Raw genomic sequence first — 24,381 nt, 5'->3', positions numbered from 1 at the left:
TATTTATTTATTCATGAGAGACCCAGAGAGAGAGGCAGAGACACAGGCAGAGGGAGAAGCAGGCTCCATGCAGGGAGCCCGATGTGGGACTCAATCCTGGGACCCCAGGATCACTCCCTGGGCTGAAGGCAGGTGCTAAACCACTGAGCCACCCAGGGATCCCCAGAGAGGGGGATTTTTAAGTTCCAGAGGCTGCATCCCCGGCCCCAGGGATTTTTGACTTGGTTGGTCTGAGCTGATTGTGATGTGCCGCTGGACGGGAGACGGCAGGTGGGTCTGAGGGCCACCGCTGTCTGTGGCCTGGTCCCCTCTGCACAGTGCCCTCCCTCATCAAGGTTTTCTGCAGTTTGGCAATAAATTCTAAAGAATAGAATTCATATGGCAGTAAATTCCAAAGAACCTCAAGGTTGTTTTTTGTTTTTTTTTAATAAGGGGTACCCAATAAATTGAGTTTAAAAATAACTTCACTCCACAGTTACCACGGTAGTATGTGAACTCCATCATTTTGTAAATTAATAAAAATGTGGGTTTTATCATCGTAATCCATAAATTATCACAGCTAGGACAGTACAAGAAAAATCAGACTTTTAAGATCTTGCTGAATCTTCTAGAAGTTTTTTTGGCTAGTTTTTTTGGGGGGAGGGGTTGCTTAAATCAAATTCCTGGACATGAACTGCAAGGTGAGCTTTCTGCACACAGTTGAAACAGTCCCGAGCACCCTTGCTCAGCCTGACCCGTACATGTTGTCCCTCCTGTGATAGGTCTGCCGCAAGTTCCGGGATGAAGCCACGTGCAAGGACACCTGCCCGCCCCTCATGCTCTACAACCCCACCACCTACCAAATGGACGTCAACCCAGAGGGAAAATACAGCTTTGGTGCCACCTGCGTGAAGAAATGCCCCCGTGAGTTCATCACATGTGAAAAATTTTCATTTATCAGATGGCTGCTTCCTGTTTGGTCTCCTCTTGGAACCTTGAGTCCTTTGTCTCGGGTAGTCTTTGGGTCCATATGTTTGCCTCACTGTCAGGCAGGTGACCGTGGACCTGTCCCGGTGCACAGATGAGGTGCCCGCCCCCTGCCGTAGGTGTCAGGTGATGGCTGGTGCTCTGTCCAGCAGAGTCTGTTCTCGTGTGCGTGGTGGCCAGGACAAGAAACACACCCCGGGACTGAGGTCCAGCTGGAATAGTCTAGAATATTCAGTTGTCTGGTTGGATGATTCACTGTTTAGCTCTCGTGTCTGGCAGGTATTGAAAATTAGAGAGTGTGTCAGAAGACCTGCCTTCTTCAGTGGTTAAAATTCTGATAAAAAATTGTGCCTCTTGAGGGAACTAAAACTCCATTGGAGTCTCTTTGTGTGTTGTTTGGTTTTAATTGTCTCAGATTGGGTTTTGCTTATCGGCATTTGCCTTCAACAGGTGGCTTGGTGTTCAGGGCAATGATGATATGAATTATGCCCTCACAGGGAAAGTCTAACGTCGTCTAACTGAAGAGCTTTAGAAACCAATCTTGATTTCTAGGAAGAGAGACTAAGAGAAAAAAAAATAGTGAGCATAGTTACGAGGGGGCAGATTTGCCCTACCAGGTTTATGGACATGAAAACTTTTACATTCTGTACGGAAAAAAAAAAAAAAAAAAAAAACACAAACAGAATAATACACCATTGTAACGGAACTAACTTGCTAAAAATTTTTTAAGTTCCCACAACCATGACACAGGTCTAATCTTTGAGAGAGGGCCTTTACTAGGTAGGGTTTAAAAAATACGCAGGGGAGCCTGCTCCTCCCTCTGCCTGTGTCTCTGCCTCTCTCTCTGTGTGTCTCTGATAAATAAATAAATCTTTAAAAATTAAAAAAAAAAAATCTTTAAAAATCCACAGAAAAACAGAGCCCGAGAGCAAAAGCAGACAATTTACCGAAAGAAGAATTACGGGTGTCCGATAATTATGTTTGAGGACATACTTGGGGAAGTCAAAACAGGAACACGTAGAGCTCCAGAAACATATTGATATTTGTGTTAATATTAACATACATAAATTACTTGCAAGTGAGCAGAGGCTCAGAAGGGGACCGTGTGCCTGGCTCGCTGCAGAACCAGCTGGCGGTACGCACCCCCAGCCAAGGGAAGGCTGCCGGGCTGGACGGGACCTCAGAGGGGGCCGTCGGCCACAAGTACTACCCGCATCCTCAGACGTGGGTAGTGCTTGATAGTACATCCTGGAGGCATCACCGACAGAAAAATGAGCTGCGAAGAGATGTTTGAAACCATGTTCTACTTGACCCATCTGTTTCCTGCCCGTGACGGGCTCTGTTTCTCCACATCAAGGCTGGAGAAGCCATTAAAGCTCTCCAACCTGCTTCCTTTTCTGTTTGCAGCCTCTCATTCTTTGTCCTTCAAGTAAATAAAACCCGAGGATTATAGGCCCTTTTCATCGGCCCCTTTATAGGGGAACATGAGACAATGGTGTGGGGCCCAGAAACACCTGGTGCCGCTTTCGCCACCTTGCTTCCTTGTCTCTCCAGGCAACTACGTGGTGACAGACCACGGTTCATGTGTCCGTGCCTGCAGCTCTGACAGCTACGAGGTGGAGGAGGATGGTGTCCGCAAGTGTAAGAAGTGTGAGGGGCCTTGTCGCAAAGGTAGGAAGCCCACAGCGTGTGGTCGTGAAGCCCCCCCCAGGCCCCCTCCGCGTCATACTTGGAAGAGATCGGAGCAAATCTCTTCCTTCATCTTGGGCCCTGTCCTTGGAGGACGCTCAATGCCAATTGACTCCTCCTTATTAGAAGCCTTTATAATTGTCGTTTTTGTAAAAATTTCCGAACACCTAGAAATGTTGCAAGACCAGAGCAATGAACACCCGTACACCTTCCACATAAATTCACCACTTTTTAGTGTGTTGCCTCATTGCATGTGTGTGTGTGTGTGTGTGTGTGTGTGCATGCCCTGGTCAACTTTTTTCCTGAGTTATAGGACAGAGATATCATAACACTTCACCCCTACATTTGTCAGCATATTTTCTTCCTCCTTCTCCTAAGGAATAAAAGGTTCACGCTCAGGATTATTTAACATCAACTCAGTACTCTTTTCTGCTATTCAGTTTAATTCGGGCTTCCCCCTCCTGTCCCGATCAAGTCATTTTTATTTTTTTTCCTTTTTCCTTTTTTTTTTTTTGAATTTAAATTCAATTTGCCAGCATATACTATAACACCAGTGCTCATCCCATCAAGTGCCCTCCTTAGTGCCTGTCACCCAGTCACCCCATCCTCCCCTACTCCTCCCCTTCTGCAACCCTTTGTTTTTCTCCCAGAGTTAGGAGTCTCTCGTGGTTTGTCTCTCTCTCATTTTTTTCCCTCCTCAGTCTCCCTCCTTTGCCTTATAATCCCTTTCACTATTTCTTTTTTTTTTCCTTTCACTATTTCTTATATTCCCATATGATGATTGTCCTTCTCCAATTGCTGATTAAGTTATTTTTAGCTGCTTATCAATCCAGAACCCAATCACCCATGATGGGTTTCATGTAGATGTCCTGCCTCCAGTATCTTCATTCTTTGACAGCTGTATCTCAGCTCCCCTCTGCCACTGGCTTTTCTTCTCCCTTCTCCCCACATGACCTCATGTGAAGAGTCTAGGCCAGGTATTTTGCAGTGTCCCTCAGTTTGGCTTCACTGGCGGTTTGCCCTTATGGCCACACTCAAGTTGAGTGTTGTGGGAAGGAGCACTGTGTAGGTTGTGTTGATTTCCTCTCGTTGTATCTCATCAGGTAGCCTATGATGCCATGTTACTTCATTACTGATGATGACAAATCAGTAAAGATTTCTGATGGCTATTAAATAGTGATTTTTCTCTATCATGTCTTCACTTACTAGTTGGCATTCCTTTTTTAAAAAAGTTTAGTTCCCATGTGAAATCATGGAATCCTTTATTCAGTTTCTAGAAATCCATTCCTGTCATTCATTTGGGTGCTTAAATTGTCCCACATGCGGCCAGGAGGAGCCTCTCCAGAGGCCTCCTGCATCCCTTTGGCACATCCCATGTCCCAGTCATGTCTTCTACTCAAAAGGTCCTGACTAAACTCCTTGCACTTTGCTTCTTAACCTTAATATATCCTGGAAATCACTCCAGATAAGTTCATATAAATCTTCATTCTGAATTCAGGAATTAAAGTAACCCCCCCATCACCATTGCACACGAGCAGGAGAGAACTTGAATAAACACAGGGAATCACCTGCCAGACCTCTAATTAAATGGCAGTTCCTCCTCTGGCCACCTCATTCTCCATTGTCAGCCAGACCCTGTGAATCCTAAGGAAGCCTGGCCATGAATCCCACAACCCCATTGTGCTAGATGCAGCACAGGATGAGCCATTCAACCCAGAAGTCCTTAGAGCAGCTCCTCAGAACCAGAGAGGAGGCTGGCCCACAGGGTGAGCCTGGAGACCCAGCTGGTGGGACGGTCGTGGACACCCCAGTCAGCAGGGGAAGGTTTTCCTGCAAGGGACGCCCAGTGGAGTGAAGCATGGGGATGGTGGAACAGCAGGGCTTGACTGCATCCCCGAGAAGTCCACGGGGAGGAAAGAATAAGATCTTATCCTGAGCAAGGAGATTTGCAGTGATTACCCTTCAGAGTCAAGAAAAAGTCTGGAAGATAGGTACGCAAATTGCTCTGCAAACTCTAGAGGAAGCATTACAACAGATAAATGGGTTTTCGGGTAGAGGTGGCATTTGCAATGGAAATTTAGGAGTGGATCTAAATTAATAAAGGGGCTCAGAGTGTGGAAAGGGGCATTTGAGACTGATGTAGCAATAGGACACAGATCAAAGCCTTTTGCTCAAGTAAACACAGGGGAAAAAGTTCATCTGATAAAAGCTATTACAGTATTCCCTATGACGTAATATAAGACAGCCATTAAAACCCATGTTCGTGAATAGTTTCAATAATATGAGGAGTGTTAACAGCAAAATAAGTAAAAAAAAAAAAAAAAAAAAGGAAATACATATCTGGTGTGACATAACCATGGAGGATAGCTGGAAGGATATCCTGTAGTAGAAACTCTGGTTATTTTCATCCCCTCATTATACTTTTCAACCTTCTCAGATGAGCACATCTTACTCTTTATAATAATAAAAAAGAAATCTATGTACTTTGTTTCTTTAAAATAGATGACAGAGCTGCAACCAGGTTAGGACAATCAGAAGGTGGACACCTAAGTGGCTCAGGGGTTGAGCATCTGCCTTCAGCTCAGGGTCCCAGGATCGAGTCCCACATCGGGCTCCCTGCATGGAGACTGCTTCTCCCTCTGCCTATTTCTCTGCCTGTGTGTGTGTGTGTGTGTGTGTGTGTGTGTGTGTGTGTCTTGTGAATAAATAAATTAAATCTTAAGAAAAAAAAAAGGACAATCAAAAGGTGTTGGGTCTTAGGGGAGCGCCCTGGTGAGAGCCGGGCCGCGGTGGCACTGCTGTCCTCAGGGGAATTGCACTGCCAGGAGGGATGGTTACGAGCAATTAGAGACCAAGTGGGAAATCAGGAGGGGGAGACTGCGTTCCCAGTTAGGGCAGCAACAGCCCTGAGGACGGCATCGCCTTCTCCAACCAGTGTAACCCTGGACCCCGCCAGAGTTACCACTACCCAGCAGGCCTCCATTAATGCTGAATGACTGAATGATGTCCTGGCAGTGATAGTCTCACGGCTACAATTCTCTTCCGTCCCTCCTCTGCCTGTGGAACCTGGGCTCTTCTGAATTCAGCATATGTGGTTGGACTAAACATCTCCTTGTCTTTACAGTTTGTAATGGAATAGGGATTGGAGAGTTCAAAGACACACTTTCCATAAATGCTACAAACATTAAACACTTCAAAAACTGCACGTCGATCAGTGGAGACCTTCATATCTTGCCAGTCGCATTTAGAGGGTAAGTAACAGATTAAGTGTCTGGTCTAGAGAAACACAAAATCCGCTTTGTTCACTGGTAGACACTGGTGATCAATAATCGTTTTGTGTCTTGTTTCAGTGACTCCTTCACGCATACCCTACCTCTAGATCCGAAGGAGCTGGATATCCTGAAAACTGTCAAGGAAATAACAGGTGTGTGCTGCTAACATGTTACATGCACATGAATGGGAACTGGGTGTTTTAGAGAGCGAGCCGGGAGATGCATTTTCTTCTCTCTCAGCGTCATAAAAACATTCCGTCTGAACTTCTGTCATTAGTGACTAATGAGTTCTTTGATAGTTCTCACAAATGCTATTTCCCCTGCGTGTGAAGCGTAAGCACTTTAATCAAAGACTTGAGTCATTCCTGGTTTTGTGTGAACATGTTTAACCCTCGTCTCCTCGGCCCGGCCAGCCATGCTGATGGCCCAGTGACTCTCGGGTGGAGGCAGAAGAAGGGCGAACACTGAGGGAACGACACAGGCTCACAGGCACAGACTGGACCCCACGTCCCTGCCCGTTTTGTCCATGATTCCCATCAGAGCTTCCCTGCCTTTCCCCCCAGAAAGGAAGCAGTTAGACCTACATAACAAGACTGTTTTTAGGATTGGAATTAAGTAAGGAGAGCATGCGAATGTCCTTCTGTGTGATGACAGGTCAAGACACAGCAGCCGCCATCGAGAGCGGAAGCGGGTTTGACTCATCAGATACGGAGCCCAACCCGGCTGTCAGGACCGTGGCACCGTGGGATGGCCTGTGGGGGGAGTTGGTGGTGGCAGAGATGCAGCCAGGGCTGGGAATTCTAGAGGAGAGGCAGGTGCCCACCTTGGCTTGTATCTACACGTGGATGGACACGATGAAGACAACAAAGAAGAATCAAATCAAGAGTTCCCCTTTCCTGCTCCTATTGCAGTCTCCTGAGAATCCTAAAATGTCGCATGAAAAAAACATGTCTACATGGCATGTGTCTGAGCCTTACTTTTTTGCCTTTTTAGGGTTTTTGCTGATTCAGGCCTGGCCCGAAAATAGGACTGACCTCCATGCTTTCGAGAACCTAGAAATCATACGTGGAAGAACAAAGCAACAGTAAGTTGAGCCTGCCCAAAGCCTGGTGTATTGCTTATTTATTTACTGATTTATGTTTAAAATAAGACCCAATAAAGAATTTGAAATTAGACTCGTGCAGCTGTTGCAAAGATCCTACAGAGAGGGCTGCCCTGTGTCCCCCAGCCAGCTCCGACCATTGTTAACATCTCACCTACACATGGTAGGAGGACAAAGTGAAGAAATGAGCATCGTGCCGTGCTGTTGGCTCCAGCACCAGACATCAGTCAGATTTCACCAGCGTGCTGGGAATGCCTTGTTTCAGCGTCCAGCCCAGGACCCCACATGGCACGTAGTTGGGATGTCTCCTTAGTCCCTTCCAATCTATCACAGTTCCTGTGTCTTCCCTTATCACTTGTAGCCTTGACAATCTTAAAAAGTACTGGTTTTGTAGTAGTAGAACGGCTGGTCATGTGTTTTTGGCAAGAAGAGCACCGAGGGGATGTGTCCTTATAAGCACATTGTATCAGAGGGAGCCCTTGAGAGGTTTTTTAACATTAAATGTCTGGTTCAGGATTTCCACTTTTCCAACTCCCAGCAGCAAAATACTCACATAGAAGCATCTTTAATGTATTAAGAGTAATAATCAGTTTTGTATTTTGAGAATCTCTTTGTCAGATCTGCCTTGGAAACAGTCTAATGCTGAGAACTATCACCCATTAATTGACCCCTAAGACAACTACGTAATATTTTTGAGAATCTTTTTGAGATCTCTTATTTTTTGAGAATTTTGAGAATCTCTTTGTCAGATTTTTTTGAGAATTTTGAGAATCTCTTTGTCAGATCTGCCTTGGAAACAGTCTAATGCTGAGAACTATCACCCATTAATTGACCCCTAAGACAACTACGTAATATCATTCAATATTAAAGAAAATCTGAATAGAGTATACATAAAATACATAATCGCTTTTTAAAAACCATCTTGGCTGTGCATGTCTTGTACTAACCATGGAGCTAACATTGCTTCCCTGGAAAGACCCTTTGTTCTAAGTTCTTAACAATATTTCTTTTGCCCAAGATTTATACAGAGATAAGAGATTTAGATCAATTTTCTTGGGTGACTGGCATGTACCACTTGGCTTAGTTCTAGGAATTTAAACAAATTTAGAATTACTTTGTTTTCTTTTCACATTTAATGAGAAATGGAGGGGCAGGGTGGCCACTGGCTCCAGGTATGGCTCACCAGACGAAGGTGACCCCAGCTTTGTCCCAGTGTCTAGGCTTCCGTGAGCACATGATGAGAGAATTTCTAAAACAGTGGTGCTGCTGGTCTCCTACACAGGGCTCCTCGCTTTCCTCAGGAGCAGGCTGTGGAAAGGGAGGAGGAGGAAAAGGTTGAGGGAGAAACAGAGACAAGGAGAGAGGAGGAATCTCCAAGTTAAACTTTTGTCATCCTGTGTATGATGTCTCCTCATTCGGTGCTGTCTCAACTAGTCCATTCCCTGTCTTGGTGTCCAGTGAGCTTCCCAAAAATGCAAGTCTCTTTCCTATGGTTTCCATCATTTGCAGACCACAACCGAGCTCAAGGTGTCCAAGTAACCGGACACTTCTTCCAGGCTTCTGCTCCAGCAGTAGCTCCTGGTTCTCAGCACCCATCAGCTGCTTTCTTGCCTTCCTGCTCCTGTTCAGGACTTCCCTCCCTTCAGGGTGAATGACTTTTGCCCAATCACTTGATGGAAACCTATTGATAGCCTTATAGAGTTCTAGCACAGAGTTGGGTGGTTCAAATGATTGTTCAGTAAATGGATAGATCGATGAATCAGTGCATCAACAGGTGGAGGGATAGATGGATGAATGGATAGATGAATCCATGGATGAATGGATAGATGAGTGGGAAGGTGGATGGATGGGTAGGTGCATGGATGCATAGATGAGTGGACAGATGAGTGGATAGATAGTTGGGTGAATAGGTGAATGGACAGATGAATGGATATGGGTGATGGATGGATGAATAGAGAGATGGAAGGATCGATGGATGCATATGTGCATAGATACATAGACAAGTATATGGATTGATGAGTGAGTAGATAGATGGATAGATGAATGGGTGGATGCATGGGTGGAAAAGATGAACCTATGGTTTTTGAAGCGTATTTGGATATTTGAGAGGTTAGAACATGCTCTCTATTCCCAGGCACAAAAAAAAAATGCAGTGCATATAATAATGATATTAACATTTATTCAGCCCCCACAATGCCACTGGGGTTAAAGATACTAAATGAACAAGGAACAGGCTTTTCCCTGGAGGAGCTTTAAAAAAAAAACTCTTATAATTTTCAGAAGTTGTGATACAGACTTCCTGCAATATGACTGACAATCAGTGCGAGGCAGTTTGTAGTAAACAGAAGGTGGTCCAGAAAATAAAAATAACGTTTTTAGTGATATAATCTTTTCATAATTTTTAACAACGTTATGTTTCTTCTCCCCGCGACAGTGGCCAGTTTTCTCTGGCGGTCGTCGGCCTGAACATAACGTCCTTGGGATTACGCTCCCTCAAGGAGATAAGCGATGGAGATGTGATCATCTCTGGAAACCGAAAATTGTGCTATGCAAATACAATAAACTGGAAGAAACTCTTTGGGACTTCAAGTCAGAAAACCAAAATTATAAACAACAAAGATGAAAAAGCCTGCAGTAAGTAATCACTCTGGTTGATTGTGGAGATGGTTCACATGGATCATTTCTTTTGATTTAGAATATTCCCAAACAGGGCACCTGGGTGGCTCAGTGGTTGAGCATCCGCCTTTGGCTCGGATCATGATCCCGGGGTCCTGGGATCGAGTCCTGCATCAGGTTCCCTGCAGGGAGACTGCTTCCCCTCTGCCTGTGTCTCTGCCCCTCTCCCTGTCTCTGTGTCTCTCATGAATAAATAAATAAAATCCTTTAAAAAAATTTATTTTAAAAAGGAATATCCCCAAACATTTAAGTTACATTTTTCATTCCTGAAGAAGCAGATTAAAAGAAATCTGTATATTCCTAAATGTGAAGTTATCGTGTAAAGTTCATTGGAATTGTTTCCAAATCACTCACATGTCATAGGATGGATTTGCCTTGAGATTTAAGCTATCAATTATTTATTTATAATTTACAGAACTGAGTTTTGTATACATTATCTTACCTTTTAGCCTCTGATGAACGTAGCTAGCAACACATACACACACGCACGTGCACACACACGTGCACACGCGTGCAGGTAGAATGAACATTTACACTGACATTTTCTAGTCTGAGTTTAGAGTCTCAGGCAGCTCTTGAAGCCAGGCATGCCCGTTACCTGGTCACTGGGAGAAGCAGATCTGAGGTCACACCCTGACTCTAGCCCTTCCCAGCTTCCAGACTGTGGTCAGTTTACTCAGCATGTGTAGGCCTCGGCTTCCTCAGTGATTCTCACTGCTTGGGAGAGAATTAAATGGAATTTTACATGTAAAACTCTTGGCATGGTGCCCAGCACATGGCAAGGCCCACAAACCTTCCCTGTGTTTCCATCAGCTATGACATTCATCCGCAAAATGCTACCCAGCTCCAGGCCAGGAACCCTTGACTCCCCGCAGGGAAGAGGAACTTGTAGTTGGCCTCTGGAAGCCCGTTGTGTGTCATCGCTTCTTCCAGGCCCCCCCACCCCACCCCGCCATGTCCATGCAGCTCAAGGTCACAGAGAGCCCAGCATCCCACTTACAGGAGCGGTCTCAAGTGGCCCCTCCAGTCACTGTGCCATAGCTGACCCCTTGTGTCTCGGTCTGTCTTCTCAGAGGCCATAGGCCACGTCTGCCATCCATTGTGCTCCTCAGAAGGCTGCTGGGGCCCAGGGCCGAGAGACTGCGTGTCCTGCCGAAACGTCAGCCGTGGCAAGGAATGTGTGGAAAAGTGCAACATTCTGGAGGGGTAAGGCTATCTCTTAACCCCTTTTGTTTTCATTAAAAAATAATAATAAGGCGATTGTTTTTATAGGTTTACAGTTACTTCACTTTGAAACTTATCCTTTTGTTTTTTTCCCTTTTTCTTTGGTCTTTATTTCTTGACAACTGTTAATCACAAAAGGAAATGAACAAACTTTTTTCATTACTTAATCCTATCCACTAATTTAGAGAGTCTCTATTTTTGGAAATACCTGATAATTTTCTCAGCCACACAGAGTTCCCAAGACAAATGGAAAAGTCAGAAATGGTTTGTGTGGCCAAGACCACAGCCGTTTAGACTTTTCTTTGGAATTACTCTTCCTGGCATGTCAAAATATCCTAGTATAAATTACATTTCCCGGTTAATTTGTTTCATGTTCAACAAATACCAAACTGTGCAAATAACTTTAAATGTAACCATGGACAAAGAAATAAACAAGCATATAACATAACCATTGTTAAATTTATTTGCCATCAATAGAAAGTCCAATCTGTCGCTTCTGTGGGAATCTTGATACTGATGTCAAGCTTTTTGCATGACCTCAAATAATGACTAAGAATAAATTAATAGGAAAGTAAAATTGAAGGATAGAGAGAGGCAGAGGTGCTTTTTTTTGTTTTTTAATGTAAAGAAAAGGGGAAATTTTGTGAGAGAGAAGAGCCATGGGAATTACAGATGGCTACAGGAACCATCCTTCTTGTTCGCTTTCAGCGCTTGGGCCACAGTACGGATCCAGAAATATTTAGGAACAGGATGAGAAGCCCAAGTCCAACTCTGTAGGAATCCTTTAGCAGGTGCGCTCGGTCACCTAACAGAGTCCTTTGTATAATTGACAGTGTTGCTTCAACAAGTAAGAAATATTGGTGCAATCGTTACTGCTGCAAACAGACATGAATCTCATGGTTTCCACATCTTCTTAGAGAGAGAGGAAATTAGAATAACCATGAGGGTGGAGCCTTTCTGTTAGAGAACCCTGGTGTCTTGCTGCACTTGCTCGGTTTGCATGGCTGGCTTCTCCAGGAGGTGTGTAACCCGGAGAAGGAGGGAAGGAAGAAAAAAAAAAAAAACAATTGGGCATATTTGGTTTAAATGACATTAGGGAGGATTTATGGACCATGTTGTGGGTGTAAACACTGTGTATTCACTGGAGTGAAGACCTGTAGTTAATTACCAGGCAGAGGCAGATTTCAGTGTTAAAAGCTGTCACAACTATTTTGCCTTTTCAATCAAACATCATCTTCTTGCTTAACATCCATCTAGACATCTTTGAGGAATAGCGAAACCATCACAAGCAAAAATTTTCACACCTTCGTTCCCTACGTACTGTTTTTCTTAATAACCATTGAGTAAGTTTTAATGTCTCTCCTTCCTTTTCCTGAGCATTAGTCCACAGTTAACCATTTCTTCCCAGCTTAATGCAGATATCCACGAATCTGAGATTGGGGGCAAGGGGCGAGGTCACCTCTGAAGGACTAAATTTTTTTCATTTTTTGGCTTGTGTGCCTAATAGAAACTGTGCCTTGTAAAGAAATGCAGGCAAGATGTTTGATTATAAATGAAATTTGACCATTTGTCCAGGATAGAAGATGACCAAGGATTCGGTTAATACAGTTTATCATATTACAGTATCGTCCTAGATTCCTGACTGTTGCATGTTGACCTAAATTTTTTTTGTGTTTTTTTGTTTTTTTCTTTTTTGCATTTCTGAGAAAGGTGACTTGTGTCTGATTAACTCTGACGGTTGTAACCCCCCAGCATTTTGAAGCAGGATCCCTAGAGATGGCACTGATCAGTTTCCTTTCTTCTCTCAGGGAGCCAAGGGAGTTTGTGGAGAATTCGGAGTGCATACAGTGCCATCCGGAATGCCTGCCCCAGGCCATGAACATAACCTGCACAGGACGGGTGAGGAGCGCAGTTGATGTTATTCCCTCGTACATCCTAGGGAGAGGCTTTCCCAGCAGCAGAACCACGACTATGAGCCAACAACACTCTGTAGCCACCAAGCCGGGGGCGGGGGGGGGGGGGGGGGGGGGGCGGTGCTGTGACCTCCAGGTCAGGAGACTGGTTGAGTTGACGTCATCACACAACCCACCTTGCAGGAGCACTTACCCTTCCTGTCCAACACCCCCTACCAAGTTTAATAACGTCTGCTCCTTCACCAGAAACGGAGGCCTGTGGTAGACTGGGTACACTGTCAGCCAGTTTTCATTATTTCTGACATCTGTCATCATTTGCTTTATCATTTTAATCAAACGTCAAATTCTTATTTAACATTAGTTCACAGTTATTCAAAGAATTTTGAAAGAAACGCCCAGCAAAACTTTTCAACGCAGCTTTTTCTATCTGCATGATATTTTAAAGAGTGTAAGTGAGAATTCAGAGCCCCCTCACACCACTCTCCGAATGTTGTTCATTCTCAGTATTATTTATCAGGACTTCTGTTTGGATTTGAGCTTCAACAGTCATACCTGCATCTACTAATTGAAAACGTTTTTCAGGAGTTCCCTCTGAACTGGGCAGAAGGCTGTGTTTTGAGGTAGAGGCTGCCAACAGGTGTGACAGGTTACACAGGAAGCCATCGGTTCACAAGCTCACATGGCGTTCGGTTACATTTTTATCATTGAAAGAAAGCTGTGGAAAAAAAAAAAAAAAGAAAGAAAGCTGTTGGTGATGCTTAGTCATCTGATTGTTCTGGTTCTGAGAACACTCAGTCTTTGGACAAAGCGGAGACATCAGAGAACTTCACCAACAAGCACATCCTTCCTACCAGTTGTATTTTAGTCCCTTTATGAAAGGACGTGGGCACAGCCTGAGCAGTCCCGATACGCTCACTTCTGAGTTTTCCAAGGGCGCTCCAAGTTCCATAAACAGAATCAAACTCAGCCTGGTACACAGTTAGTTATGCAGCCACCGCTGCGCTTACACTTGCCACCCTCCTGTGCCTAGAGAAATACAGATGTGGGCTCTCTTAAATTCGCCTCTGCATCCGTAAATGTCTTTGGCCGCCCACAGAGTCTCCCCTTACGTTCAAATATCATATGCAGAAAAGTCCATCTGAGCAATGAAGAGGTAAATAAATATACTCATAGACTAATTAGATTGTTTTGACAAAGAACGATGCCCATGACCCATTAAGGAAGCTGTGATGAATATTTCGTATGCTTATATGTTAAATGCCTTTTTTAAAAAAAGATTTTTTAAAGATTTTATTTATTTATTCATGAGAGACGCAGAGAGAGGCAGAGACACAGGCAGAGGGAGGAGCAGGCTCCCTGCGGGGAGCACAATGGGGGACTCGATCCCGGGACTCCAGGATCGTGCCCTGCGCAGAAGGCAGACGCTCAACTGCTGAGCCCCCCAGGTGTCCCTGTTAAATGCCTTTAAAGTCAGGGAGACTTTATCGTAAGCTGTTAACAGCAGTCACATCAAGCAACAGCAGTCCCAGACAAGCTTGCCGTTTTTCTGCTTGAAGAATTTCTACTATTATTCGACTGTTTTCACAATAAGTATTTCAATTTTGAAAGCGAAAGAAGCATCCGTAAATGTCTTTCTCCGTCTTGGCGCAGGGGCCGGACAGCTGCATCAAGTGCGCCCACTACATTGATGGCCCTCACTGCGTCAAGACCTGCCCGGCTGGCATCATGGGAGAAAACAACACCCTGGTCTGGAAGTTTTCGGATGGCAGCCGCATGTGCCACCTGTGCCATCCAAACTGCACCTATGGGTGAGCAGAAGCTCTGCGTCTTGGAAAGATATTTATTTTAATTATATGTAACCGAAAAAGAATAAACCAAGTGGAGAAGAGAGAATAGTTTTTTCTGATGAAATTCAGTGATAGTATGAGATGGTGGCCTCTTTTACTTTCTACTCAGCCATCATTTCTGCACATCCCAAGGGCCTCCTAGGAAGGACCTCCTAACCCCAGTACCCCAGTCTCCTCTCCTCTGGCGCCTGTCCGGTCTCTGTCCTGTCAGTCACCTCTTCAGAAGTAAACTGGCCTTTCTTCCCTCCAAGCCACTCATGTATCAGTAGCATCCTCGGCCCATAACTCCTGCAGTTGCCCTGCAGCACCTTCAGAGGCTGCACGAACCCTACACGTGGTCCCAAAAGTTACAGTTTTGATTTGCACTCACTTTGCATAGTGTTTGTTCCCTTTCTGGGACTGCCAGGCATTGTGGGGGAGAAAAAGCTGGGGAGCAGAGGTATTTTGAGGAGGGTGTGAGTTTATCAGTGACCACTTGTCAGTGATGTCTTTTGTCTTTGAGTTTGGGTTTTCCTAGGAGATTCCAGAGTGTGAAATAGTGAGGTCCCTCACCTCCCCCCACCCTGTGCATCCCACAGCCTGAAAAAGCCTCTGCATGTGTGTGCGCACACTCGTATGCATGTGCATATATGTGTGTGCCTATGCTTGTACGTGTGTTCCCATGTACCTGTGTGTATGTATACGTGTGTGCCTGTGTGCACGTGTGTGCCGCCTGTGTGCACACACCTGTGTGTTGGTGTGCACCCTGTGTGCGCCTCCGTGTGTGTGTACCTGTGTATGTGGTGTAGGAAGGAAGGCCCAAAGGCACTGGGGGGGTAGGAGCAGGACAACTTGGAAGTGGGGGAGGGAACTGACCTTCCCCTCAGAGAGAAGCATACAGATCCCTGGACAGAGATAGGAAATGGGGAGCTTGGCAGATGCCCCATCCTGTTCACACATTTGAAACACAGTCCTCCATCCTTTCCCAGGCCATGAAATGGTAATCCGCGCCCCCGCCCAACCTCATTTTTTCAAATTGACATATCGCTGACACACCATGTCATATTCGTTGTAAGTGTACAACATAGTGGTTCGACAATGCTCTACGTGACGCAGTGCTCAGCACAATAAGTGCAGTCCCCATGAAAAACTATTGCATTATTGATTGTATTTTGTATGCTGTGCGTCTTATCCCTGTGGCTTATTTATTTTACGACTGGAAGTTTGTACCTCTTAACCCCTTCACCCATTTTCTCCGACCCCCTCGTTCCCTTCCCTGTGGTGGCTGCGGGTTTGTTCTCTGTATTTATGAGTCTGTTTCTATTGTTTGTTTGTTCATTTGTTTTGTTTTGGTTTTTTTTGGATTCTCTGTATAGATGAAATCTTATGGCATTTGTCTTTCCGTCTATTTCAGCTAGCATAATACTCTAGGTCCATCCGTGGACAGCGGCATGAGTTGTCTTTTCTGTTTAATTAGAATATTTTGTTTTCCTCTCGATGTTTGTGTTGGCAAATGTTGCTGTTCTTCAAAGCCAATGTGTTCTGCCTTTTTTACATCATGTAATCAAAATAAGAGATGGTGGCCTCCCCCACTAGAATGGGACCCCAGCTGCTCAGGAGTCACTTAAGACAAATGCTGTCTCTGCTGCATGTAAGACATTTGAGACGTGTGGTAAGGGATGAAGCCAACTCCTGCTCTGACTCTTGGCTTTCTGGGTCTGAAAGCACCACTGCCCTTCCCCTGCCATTGAGGCTTGGCTCGTTCATCTGTTCCCGACCCTGCCGGCTCCTCAATCAGTATGGCTCCAGTCCCGGCCCCTCCACTCCCGCGCCCGTACGGACGTTCTAAAGCCAGATGCGAGACAGCTATATCTCTGTCACTAAGTGTACATGAAGACATTTCAGTAACAAGGGCCAGAAACTGTCTACTTTGCTCAGTGCTAGAACAAGCCCTGTCATAGAGTACGCACTCGGAAATACTTGCGGAGAGAATGAACGAATGAATAAATGCAAAATAAATAAAAAATAAATAATAAATAAATAAATAAATAAATAAATAAATAAATAAATAAATGATTAACCGGTGCTGCAAAATTGAGATTCATGGTGATTTTAATGATTTGAGCGTAATTGAAACATGTTGCCTTATGATCTAATAAAATCTCTGAGGGGAGCCCGGGTGGCTCAGTTGGTCAAACAACTGCCTTTGGCTCAGGTTATGATCCCAGGGTCCTGCAACCCAGCCCCACATCGGGCTCCCTGCTTCTCTTTCTCCCTCTGCCCCTGTCCCCACCCCCGTCATGCTCTCTCTTTCAAGTAAATAAATAAAATCTTAAAAAATAAAAAAAACTCACTAAGACAAAATACTGAAGTAGTAGAATGATTAAAATATGTGTTTCTGTCTCAATTCCTACAGCTGTGAGGGACCAGGTCTTGAAGGCTGTGCAAAACCTGGGTAAGTGTTATAGTTGTGTCCAGTGGACCTTCTCAAAAATGAGCCAACACCCTATGGGCAGAGATAATGCTTTCCCACATTTCTGATCACCCTCTATCTTGACTGGTTCTCCTGGGCCAGCAGAGCTTCCCTGGCAGAGACCGCCCTGCTGGTCCCGCCTACCTCTCCCCTGCCGACTTTGTTGGTGTGCTTCAGGGGAGGGGATGCAGGGTGTGAGCTGGTTCTCAGTGCCCAGTGCTTCTCTTTATGTGGAGCCTGCCTCTGACTTCTTTGGTTACACCATTTTTGTGGATCCTTCTAGTAGCTTCTCTTCTTTCCTTCCTTGCTGACCCAGTTGGCACTATCTCAGACCTTCACGTTTGATGACAGAGCTCCAGCGTGGGGGGCTTTTCTCCCTTTCTAAAAAATGACTGCCTTTAGCATTTTAATTCTTATGAATTGGCCATCGTTGCTTAAAATGCTGCACTAAGGAAAAGCAGAGTTGGGAATTCCTGTTCAGACTCATCGGAAAGAGTGGCATTATCAATTAACAATGTCTAGCAAGGCATCAGGATTAAACACAAGGCGCCTCTTAGCCATTCCTGACATAGACAACACTGTGCAAACTTCCAGGCATTTCTGGTGATGTCTACACAATCCCCGCTTCGACAACCTGCCCTCCATGTCAGCTGACTCTTCTGCCCCAGAATTAGCCTTGATCATAAATCCCACCTACTTTCAAGTGAAACATTAAAGACAAATAAGGCAGTTTTTCAGAGATGAAGATGTCCTTTCCATCCCTTCCTCTTTTCTGAGCCCACAGGGACATCAGCAAAATCCGTCCTATCTTCACGCTACAACCAGTACCTCGGTAACGAGGTTTTCCATCAAAGCCCCACCTTGAAACTAGTCAGTGACCATTCTTTGTTGTATTTACTCTTTTTATTTTTTCTTCTCTTGTATTCACTTACCCCTTTGTATTCCTTACCCCATGGAACACATGCTCTATAATAAATTATTCTTTTTATCTTTCATCTCAGTATAGTAAAAACTCATTAATGCAAACTGCATTCCTTGAGGAGATGGTATAATGCAGGAGACGACTTTTGCACTCACTAAGAAAGTGCTGTAAATATTGTTGTCATGGAGTACCTTTGACCCACTTACAAGAAATTCATAAGGATGTCGGGATGTTTATGTGCTAAAGATACTAATTAATCTTTGACACCCTTTCACATTTCTTCCCGAAAATATGAAGTTTCCCGGAAGCTCAAATGGAATAGATTCTTGAGAATAATAATTGTATAAGGATTCTAAATTCGGAATACATGAATTCAGATGGTTCTTTCCTCAGTGAACTCCAGAACCTGAGTTTTGACTTTTTTGCTGTCTCTGAAATCAAGCACAACCTTGGTGGGAAGAAGGAGTACAGTCGAGTGGCTTGATGTTACACAGTGACATCACTCACTTACGACAACGATGCTTTTTATGTTGAAATCCTATCACTTTACAACTTCCCCCAAGCTTTTTCATAAAGCATTCCACATGGCTGTGGTCCCATCTTGAAAGCCAAGGACCCTTCGAAGAGGCTCAACATTCTGGAAAGGGTCCCTTCACCCAGGCAAGCCAGGAGACGATGCCTGTCTTACGCATGTGGCATTCTAGGCTTCAGATGAGTGGAGATACTCTGGGGATAAATGCAAATTCACATGAAAAGCATTACTGAAGTCTGAGTTACTTGTTGGATTATGTGGTTTCTTAATTAGTAGATTAAAATATAAGTGTCATCTGGGGTGTCCAGATGATACCTCAATTTAAAAGAAACGTAAAACAACTGGCAGGGAGGGCTTTAAGCTCAAGAAGGTGGAAACACTACCCTAGAAACTCTTTGCTTTCTTTCCTCCTTTTAGAATCCACATGGCATCTACTTTTGGAGATGATGTTAAATGATGTCAATGTATCAAAACACGCAGGAAATACATAAAATGCCAAGGTAATGAAATCTGTCAGCAAACCTCACTTGCCCACGTCTCCTTCTCATTCCAGGCCCAAGATCCCATCCATTGCTACCGGGATTGTCGGCGGCCTCCTCTTGGTGGTGGTGGTGGCCCTTGGAGTGGGCCTCTTTTTGCGCCGGCGCCACATTGTCCGGAAGCGCACGCTTCGCAGACTGCTGCAAGAAAGAGAGGTGAGTGGGTGCCCAGGCCCAGCATGCTCCCCCCAGCCCCAGGCAGCAACAGGGGTTCTCCTGCCAAGTCTTGGCATGTGTGATTTTGTATTCTAAGTGTGTAGTTGTATGACTATGTTTTATTTCTTGTGATGGAAAAACCGGAAAGAATCTCTGGATGTCCAATTATAAGTAACCAGTTACATTTTGGTACATCTCTGGAATGAAATGCAGATGTTTCTACTCTGAGTCTCACAACATGGACGCAGAGCCATGTAGAGTCCTATTTAACACATAGCACGCAGGTATGTGTAATAGGAGTCCGCTGGTTCCTGGGAAGGCACATGGTTGAAATGTCACTTTGGAAAATCCCATTGTCTACACAGTGCTGTTCCCTTCTGAGCTGTGTTTGTGACTCACCTGAATGGGTCCTCAGCCAGCCTCCTTCTGTCCAGCATCCCTGGGAGGACAGACCCACAGCAGCTCATAGCATGATGGCACTTGTGTGTAAGAAGGCCCAACAGGCTACCAAAATGATCATCCATATAAAAGTTTCCCTCACCAGCATTCTCCCAATCCAGCTTATGGACTGGAAATAGAAGTTGCATTTGGTGAAATGCAGCTGTGCTGTTCGAGGACACCCGTACCAGGGAGTCCCTGTTCTAACACGTCTTCCGTAAAGCTCTGAGAAGGTGTGCATTTCTCCTCTCGAGTGAGCACAGCAGGTCCTCTGTGCTGAAGCACAGCCACACGTGGCCATTGTCTGGGCCTGGCTGCCACCCCCTCCACATGGGCATGAGCATTGAGGCAGTTGCTCTTCCTTGTCTCTCACAGCTTGTCGAGCCTCTTACACCCAGCGGAGAAGCTCCCAACCAGGCTCTCTTGAGGATCTTAAAGGAGACGGAGTTCAAAAAGATCAAGGTGCTGGGCTCTGGAGCATTCGGCACAGTGTACAAGGTGAGGCCACCCTGGTTCCATGACTTCCGGGTGTGCGGGTCGGTGGGCCAATCCAGAGTCTGGGGCCATCTTCTGTTGCTCAGCCTCGTCTACTCTGTGTTGCTCACAGTTCGGGAAATTCCAGTGTTTTCCCCATATTGTCAAAAGGAAATCTTTGATAATCATGGTGACAGATACAAGGTCCTATGGGACCTGTACACGGGCAACAAGGCTTCATGGACCCCAGTGTTGACTGTGTACGGGGGTGGGTGGCAGAGACGGAGTCTAAAGGAGCGCCACCTTTCCCTGCGTGACAGCGTCCCAACAAACCAGGCCGGAACAGCTCCTCTTAATTTTTTTCTGGATCCTATTACACCAAGTCTGCTTTCAGTTGGGCCTAGACCCCATATCTCAGAATTCTGGACAAAACGATCCATGCTGGTTTGATAACTGGCACAAGTTTTGGATTTTTTTATCTAACGGCTCTGATTCATGGAACATGATTGCGAACGAGCTGCTGAGACATCACGGCTCCTAGCACGGGCGGCCTTGGAGTGCACAGCTCTGCTCAAGGTCCCTCTGGCCCTTTGGGACAGTGTCCCTGGTAAAGTCCGTCTATCTCACGAGGCAGCCTATTGTGCATAGTACGGCAATCACCAGTTCGTGTCCCCTCTCCCTCCTTGTCACAGGGACTCTGGATCCCAGAAGGCGAGAAGGTTAAAATTCCCGTGGCCATCAAGGAATTGAGAGAAGCCACGTCTCCCAAAGCCAACAAGGAAATTCTTGATGTAAGTTTCTCCTTTGTCCTCTGCTTGTCCACAGGCCCGGATAGCAAAAGCCACATTTTGTGGTGTCTGGCAGCAGCACATTGCCCTGTTGTAGACTTTTTTTCATCACCGCCTTCTAAATGTCACGTTTCACGTCTTTTTTTCTTTCTAGCTGTAGTTGGTATAACTCCCTCTCGGGGCTTCTCCTATAGAGAAGAGTCGCAGCTTCCATTCTATTCTCTTATCTCTCCCAAAAGGATAGAAACTCACAATCGTTGGGTGTCCACCAAGGGCCAGCCTCAGGACTCGTTGCTTTGCACACACGATCATGGTGAACCCTCCCGACCAGCCCGTGACACAGGCGTTACACTCAGTGTGCTTTGAAGGCATAAGGAAGCTTGCTCGCGTTCATGTGGTTCGCGTGGGATTCCAGCCCATCGTTATTTCTGCCTCTGAAACACGTGTCCATTTTGTTCCACCAAGTTATCTTTGAAATGGCTTTTTCAAGGTGCCAAGGGATTACAATATGATGCTCCATCCACTCTAGAAACTGTTGCCCATCTTCTGTCCCCCACCCCCAAAGCCAAACAATTCATATGTTATTTCCAGTGTCTTTTGTTAGTTGATGGAGTAAGTCTTTGGAATGTTCCACCAGATTATTTTCATGTCTTTACTGTCGCTTCCACTGAGCTTTCTTCACCATCTCTGGATCCTCACTGGCCAATGAGAGGCCTGCATCCTCTTAAACAGAGGTTGGCGGAAGGAGGGGCCACCGTGAAGGTGGCTTCAAGGGACCCCGGTGGACGAATGGGGTCTCCTTGTTAACACCATTGGCCTCTCATGGCTGTGGTTCGATGCAAACTTTTGCTCTTGTCTCAAGGCAGAGCCAGAGAAAGAGGAGTAGAGAGACTTAGCAGGAAGTTAGGCAAACAGTCCAAAAAAATAAAAAAAAAGAAAGAAAGAAAGAGCTGCCTCAAAAATCTAGAGAATTTAGTTATCTTACCATCAGGAAGGACAAGAGTCAAATGTGGTATCCCCCACTCTTGCTTCTAACCCACAGAATATACGCCAAGCAAGGCAAACATGGGCCCTTTAAAAAATGTGTTTAGACACAACGAGCTTCCCAGTGGCCTAACACTCTGGACTTGCCATTTCTCCCAGCAGACCTCTCCCTCCGTTGTTATTGTGGGGAGATTGCTTCTAAATGAAATTCCAGCACCTTCTAAATGAAAGAGGATGTATTAATAAAGCGCAGTAGCAAATCGTGCATATTGGAGATCTCCTTGCGAGCAAAACTATCTCATTTTAATGGCCTACAAACTAATGGAAGTCCTATTAGCATCACGTTGTCATCTCCACATAACCCCAAGGAATGCGTTTGTGAAGTCAGTCTCTGCACCTAGAACCCAGAGCTCCCTGGCCTTTTTTCTCTGTTTGCAGAATTTGCTTCCTTGACTCATTCTTCTCATTCGAGACTAGATTCTAGTCCATGTCGCAGAACAGTGTTGAAATGTGAATTCAGCAATATTTATAATGCAGGGTGAGGCTGCGTTTGAAGACAAGAGTTGTGCTTTGGGGGGGGGGGGTGGATTTTCACTGAAAAGGACCCTCTAGGACCCGTAGAGCTAGAGGCAGCAGAGGAGCGGTGGAAGACAGGAGTTAAAAAAGTGTGAGTTCTGCTTTGCCTCTTACCCTACTTCTCTCCTGCCCTCTCCTCCCTCCATTTTTTTGGGGGAAATTTGGTTTGGTTTGGGTTTTGAGTCCCCCCCACCCCCGTGTCCCTGAGATATGATTGGCATGCAGGGCCAGTGCACTCTTCGATGGGACAGCCAACGGGGCTGAGCGTGGACTCGCCCGTAGATGCTCCCACTCCCCCGACACTCCGGTCCCCCACTGGGGTCAGGCCCCGAGACCCCCATGCCCACGCTGCAGCTTCTAGTTTAAGCTGCTGCCCGTGGCCTAGATTAACCGGTTACAGTTTCAGAAATGTCGGGGCACCTGCTCATTGTTCTTGGAGGTCACTCCCCTTTACCCCAATTCTCAACCTCAAAGGGCTCACAGATGAGGGAAACAAGCTAGAAGGAAGGCATCCAAAATCGTTTGGCCATCAGGACCAAGTCGCAGGCCTTGGGACTGCATCGCAGGCCTTCAAGGTCATGGCCTCAGAGGGGCCCTGCTGTGTGACTGGGGGGGGGGGGGGGGTGGACCCCAGGGTCTGTAGACGTGGGCCCCGCCTGGCAGCCGAGGGTCCAGTTCAGGGCCGGCCCTGCGATACCAGGCGTTCTTGCCGCAGGTCACAGTGCACCTTGGAGATTCCAAGATAAACAGCTGAGAACAAAGCTCAGTTCAGCTTCTGCAGACACCAAACAGGACACACGACCAAACAGCAGCTCCATTGTGCTGGGGGGTGGGGCGGAAGTGATGCCCTGGTGCGGGGCTCTATCGGATTTTAAGAGGACGGGGATCTGGCCGGGCTCCAGGCTCTGTGTGGCCTGACACCCACGCCGGTGCTCTGTTCCCCGATCCCCGGGTCCAGGTCAGCTCCTCACGGCCCCACAGCAGCTGGGCTGCTCAAACTTGCTCTGCTCTGCAGATTTTTCTCCCCTCTAAAATGAATACAATATGTTTCCAAATCTTCACCAGATCTTGAGAAAATGGGAACGGCCAGAGGATTTCTTTGGTGTTATGGTTGTACGGTTTCCCAGACTCGGGGGAGAGACGTGATTTGTGCTTTTCTGGCAATTGCGTGGCCTATTAATTTTTCCATAGACTTCCCAGTTTAAAACGAGGGCAGGCAGTGGAAAAAGAATGCAAACATTTATGTATGTGCTGGGGGTGTAATGAGGTCTCGAGCTTTCTGGTAGCCCGTTAACCGGAGCACTCTGCGAGCCCTCGCCGGAGACCACAGGGTACATACGGCAGGTGGGGGGGGCGAGGGAGCTTGCAGAGGGGTCACCCTTGTGAGGAGACCCATACGTGGGCTCAGCTCTGACCCACAGTGTCTCCCGTTCGCCATTCGCTTCGCTGGGCCTCAGTTTCCTTTTCGGATGAGTCATGGCCACAGAAGAAATGCACTTGCAGGTCTTTCCAGTTCGGACTTTTTATACACAGCCCTTCTCAGAGATGAAGGGATGTTTGCGTGTCCGTTAAGTATCAAATGTCTGCTCTGCCCTTTAATGTTGGGATGCGATGTTTACAATCCAGAAGAAACGAAATGCCAGCTCTGCCTTGCAAGGAGAGGGCCACTCAAGGCAGCATCCCAACAAACGGTCCCAACAAGCGCATGTTAGAAGCCATGGGAATTTTTGTTGTTGTCAATGGAAGGGCAAGGTCTGATTTGCTTTAGATTTCTGGTTTTGTATGATTTCAGGGGGCTCAATCCTGACGGTTTTGAGTTAGTTATTTATGT

General features: G+C 45.9%; 1 protein-coding gene across 3 annotated transcripts in view; it reads left to right on the top strand.

The window, feature by feature from the left end:
* The window catches only part of EGFR (epidermal growth factor receptor), a 197,695-nt gene that overhangs the window by 148,779 nt on the left and 24,535 nt on the right, over nt 1-24,381 (top strand). For all 3 annotated transcript variants that reach the window (XM_077864150.1, XM_077864151.1, XM_077864152.1), the window contains exons 7-19: nt 762-903; nt 2,521-2,637; nt 5,780-5,906; nt 6,006-6,079; nt 6,921-7,011; nt 9,464-9,663; nt 10,779-10,911; nt 12,738-12,828; nt 14,493-14,650; nt 17,085-17,123; nt 19,149-19,290; nt 20,104-20,226; nt 20,895-20,993. In XM_077864150.1, the coding sequence (XP_077720276.1) occupies nt 762-903; nt 2,521-2,637; nt 5,780-5,906; nt 6,006-6,079; nt 6,921-7,011; nt 9,464-9,663; nt 10,779-10,911; nt 12,738-12,828; nt 14,493-14,650; nt 17,085-17,123; nt 19,149-19,290; nt 20,104-20,226; nt 20,895-20,993 (1,536 nt within the window). The remainder of the gene's footprint in view (nt 1-761; nt 904-2,520; nt 2,638-5,779; nt 5,907-6,005; nt 6,080-6,920; nt 7,012-9,463; nt 9,664-10,778; nt 10,912-12,737; nt 12,829-14,492; nt 14,651-17,084; nt 17,124-19,148; nt 19,291-20,103; nt 20,227-20,894; nt 20,994-24,381) is intronic.

Source organism: Canis aureus, chromosome 21 (genome assembly GCF_053574225.1).
Source record: "Canis aureus isolate CA01 chromosome 21, VMU_Caureus_v.1.0, whole genome shotgun sequence".
Classification (NCBI taxonomy): Eukaryota; Metazoa; Chordata; class Mammalia; order Carnivora; family Canidae; genus Canis; species Canis aureus.
This window is presented reverse-complemented; position numbering and strand designations above follow the sequence as displayed.